Below are 4,367 nucleotides of genomic sequence, written 5' to 3'. Positions count from 1 at the left end.
TGGTAAAAAAACATGTATTGTTAGTTATTGAGCAAGACGCATGATGGAAATCAATTTACATGATTGATAACACTATTTTTGCAATTTGCGGGTATATTGGGAATTTTAATTCCTTCGATTAATTTCCTTAGCCAACCAAATCAAACCTTCACATACATGATCAGTAGAAATAGCTGCATTTTCACAGTATATCAACCATTACCAAAAAATCAAATAAATAAAAGTAAACATAAAGCCCTTTATTAATATTCCCTCCCTAAATTTGGTTTCAATGCCTCAGTTAAGCTATGTAGATCTGCAATATTTATCAAAGAAAAGGAGAAGATCACCTCAATGTCACTCCCATAGCTTATTAATGAATTATTCTTGCAACTTTCACATCATGTTCGAATTTAGATGTTCTATCGTATTATGTAGATGTACTTAGAAGGAAAAAGACCCGAGGACAAATGAGAGTAAATGAATTTAAGAGAAAAAAAATATTACTCGTCAATGTAACTCTACAATACATAATAGAATTCTAGTGTTGTACATCGCAAACTGATTCTCCAAAAAAAAAAAAGAAACGGAGTCAAAAGAATTGACAAGAACATACGCATATATAAATGATTAAAATTATAATTCAAATTATTATATATATTGAGGGAAATTTGATATTAGGTTATATTGGTTTTCGTCTTAATGTTCACTTACATTAATTAGTATGAACAGTGTTATTAATCTTCCTATAATATGTCTAAAAATGAATCAGCAAACATCACCCAAAAATAATAGAGAGCTTTATAGATTTCCGTATGCTGACGCAATGACGATAAATTACAAGCAAGCATGCAGATTAAGGAAGCGAAAAAAGGCCATAAATATAAAGATTCAGAACTAATCGTCTTTCTGCTTAATTAGTCTGATGAGTACAATACTCTCTCTGAGATATATATATATATATATATATATATTACTGGGTAAGAGAGGAGGCATTGCCGGTAGAATTAGCAGAAGAAGATGAAGAAGAGTTCTTATGGTTATGCATCCAAACCTTGAAAACTTGCCGGCTCACTCCCACTCCTCTGCAGAACCTCTCGATCTCATCGTCTAGATCCTTCCTCTGCAACTTCCACCCCAGCTTCTCTGCAAATCCCATCATCTTCTCCTTCTGCTCCGCCGTGAACTTCGTCCTGAACCTCTTCTTGTTCCCCGTTCCCGACGTCGTCCTCTCCCCCGCCTCCATCATCCCGCTGCTCGGCGGCGTCGCCTCCCCGCCGCTGTACTCCATCAGCTCCCCCGTCAGCTCCGGCCGGCTGAACCCCCTCGGAGGTGGTGGGAACGTCACCTTGCGGTGGAAGTTCCGGTGGCAGCCGCAGGCGGCGCATTGCAGACACCCTCCCGGAGATGTGTCGTCGAGGGTAAACTCGCCGCAGCCGTCGGTGGCGTAGCTGCCGAGGCTGGCTGCATGGTTTCGAAGACACTCTCTGTAGATAGAATTAGATGAGTGACTGTGATCTCCTTCTCCTTCCATGGTGGATCTCCTTCTTAACCTTATTTCTTTCTTCCGTTGGAGGGTTTTGATGAATATAAGGAAAGAAGACCAGGGATGAAATTACCAAAAAGGACAGGGTTGAACGAGATAATTACAGTGTTCCCTCTTCCACGGACATGCTAGCATTGTAGACAACTAGCCACGACATGTTGTACGTACAGATTCATCAACTAATTAAACCAAACAAAACAAATTAAAAGCATCAAAGTCATCGTTCATAATTTTTTTTTTTTTAAAAAAGAAAGAGCAATAACTTTAAGTGGGGAATAATTAAAATGGAGATGAAAATGGGAGGAGGGTTGGGCAGGTATGTAGAAATGGAGAGTGAGAGAGGGCATGAAAGAGAAAACAGTGGGGAAGGTCAGGGAAGAACCCGAAGAGGTAAAGAAGAGGAAAGGGGAGGGGCAAAGTGGTCCAAAAGAGAGAGTGGGGGAGGCCCGTGAGCAGAGGGAGAGGTATGGAGGGTGGCAGAGATTCAATAATTCAAGTTTGGGGAATTTCATAATTGGGGAAGAGACAGTCCTTTTTTGTACTTTTCCCCTCTCTGCAAAAACCCCCCTCTCTGTATTCCTTCCATCCAATTAAAATTGTGCACATCCACTTGAGTGTGTGTGTGTGACTGTGTATTCTTCTGCGTCAAAATTACAACAACATGCATTTTTCTTCTCTCTCGTACTGTACTGTTACTGCATATTAGAAATTTTCTCACATTGCATTGGTAGAATGACTCTCCAGTCAAGAAATAATTGTTAAAAAGTTCTAATGGCAAAAGAAACTCACTGTCATTTTCTGTGTTAGAATTGATATTACAAGTTACTCAGCTGTTACGAGGTTTTTATGTAAATATATTTTTTGCTTGACATTTTATTGCAATTCTCTCAATTTCATTCCCTATTCCATATTCATGTGTTTGCAAAGAAAATAAGTACCCAAAAAAAAAAAGATAAACTATCTGAGGCCCACATTAAATTGAATTCAAGATAAATGCCCACCTAACACTCTAATATTTTTAGTGGTACATTTTTACTTATGATCTTTTAAATTTGATGCAATCTTACCATTTTTAATTTATTTAAAACTACTTTTTTCTTTTATTCATCTTCACAGTTAAAATTAACAATTTTTGTTCCTTTTATCAAATTATTCGACTTACATGCAAAGTAACCAAATTATAATTACATTAAAAAATTAAAAAAAAGTGAGATTGCACTAAATTTAAAAGATTATGGGTAAAATGGCACAACTAAAAAGATTAGGGTGTTGGATATACTTGAGAAATAAAATTAGGATGTTGATTGTATCTTTACCTTTCAATTTATACCCATTACCTCTAGTTGCATCTCTCTCTATAGATATATGTATATATAATTTAAACATTTATTTTTGTGTATGTAAGGAATCCAAATTGGTGATTTGCTGGTCAATCATTGATTCAAATAATCCTTTTTTAAGGGTTCCATTGGAAATTGAAGTGATTAATCATGGTTTGAGATATATAGTACGTACTGATATACACATGCACAGATCATGTGATTCTTTATAAACTGAATGATGTGATTTCAAAAAAAAATTGTATTGATGTAAGGTAGATTTATTTCCTATTTTAAACACATTCAATTAACTGTTCTTCATTTGTATCAACCAAATTAAACTATAAAAGATCAAAAATTATCTTTGGGGTTATTTATTTTCGTACAGACAAATTAAAAGAAGTTGATATATTATTATATGATCATCAGATCCAAAAGAAATAAGTTAACATATTGAGTATGATATATAATATACATGGCATTCATATATAAATATAGGGGTTTTAATCTTCCCTTTCATGCATACTTTTATATCTTAGATGACATAGATTTGAATGATAGATGACTATGCCTTAGCACAATTATATTTATATATATACCAAGTGCTTGCCAGTTCTATAGAACTAAGGAATACATATTTGCATAAACTAAAGTAGAGAGAAATAATAATAATAATTGATGATGGGGACAAGATCAAGATATGAAGATTAAGGAGATCAAGCACCTGCAGGTTGACCAAGCAGCCTATTCTCAAGCCTTGCATGGCCTTCATTCTGCCCACAAACAAAACTGAGCTGTAAAGGTATGGCGTCTGCATAAACTAATTGAGAATTGCCTACCACTCAATAATAATAGTAGTAGTAGTAGTAAGACAACTAGATCCATACCAATTAACTCTTAGTATTTGTATCTAAAATGAGTTATATTTGCATTTGCATGCATAAAACTCTAGATGAATCGCAGGGTTTTATAACTTTTCACTACACTTTTCATACTCCCTCTCGTCTTCAATATAAAGAGGGGTTTGTTTTGGTTCTAGATATAATTCCTCAATTCATTTTATCTCTTAAATTTACAATTTTTTCCTAAATTCTTCCCATTGATTACATGTGTTAAGGAGGTTTTTCATCAAGGAAGTATTTTTCAATGCAAATAATTAAAATGGTGGTAAAAGGAAACCAATAAACATTTTTTTTATAAATAACTAAATTAACTACTAATTTTCTTAATCTATACAAATTAATTAGTTATCTCTAATTCTTACATGTAGGGTTGGAGGTCGTATTTTATTAACAGGCGGAAGATGATTTTATGATGTCATTTGTCATATTCTTAGACATACCTACTAATTTTAGAAAACCGCATTAGGTATATTTGACTGATGTGAGAGCCTACTTAGATAAGACGAGCTAAAACTACATATCGTTTTCTAGAAAAATATCCAAACATATCTATACATTTCAAAATCAATTATAAACTAAAAACGAAACACCTCTTATTTTAGGCCAAACCTCCTCCCTAAA

The 4,367-nt window shown here is 34.4% G+C and overlaps 1 protein-coding gene across 1 annotated transcript; it reads right to left on the bottom strand.

Moving 5' to 3' along the window:
* Positions 1–774: 774 nt before the first annotated feature.
* On the bottom strand, positions 775–3,619 carry LOC114740961 (zinc-finger homeodomain protein 1-like). Its single transcript, XM_028929218.1, has 2 exons — positions 3,569–3,619; positions 775–1,704 (listed from the first exon to the last, which is right to left on the bottom strand). The coding sequence occupies exon 2, from the start codon at positions 1,511–1,513 to the stop codon at positions 953–955; it is 561 nt and encodes a 186-aa protein (XP_028785051.1). The 5' UTR covers positions 1,514–1,704; positions 3,569–3,619; the 3' UTR covers positions 775–952.
* Between the last annotated feature and the right edge of the window lie 748 nt (positions 3,620–4,367).

The sequence above is a fragment of the Neltuma alba genome, unplaced genomic scaffold, assembly GCF_004799145.2.
Source record: "Neltuma alba isolate B1F8T4 unplaced genomic scaffold, ASM479914v2 tig00003215_pilon, whole genome shotgun sequence".
NCBI classification, from domain to species: domain Eukaryota; kingdom Viridiplantae; phylum Streptophyta; class Magnoliopsida; order Fabales; family Fabaceae; genus Neltuma; species Neltuma alba.
Note: the sequence above shows the minus strand (reverse complement) of the source record. Positions and strands in the feature narration are given on the sequence as shown.

What these genes read in the sequence shown, in the direction of transcription:
- LOC114740961 (XM_028929218.1), bottom strand. Translation starts at nt 1,513, where the DNA reads ATGGAAGGAGAAGGAGATCACAGTCACTCATCTAATTCTATCTACAGA.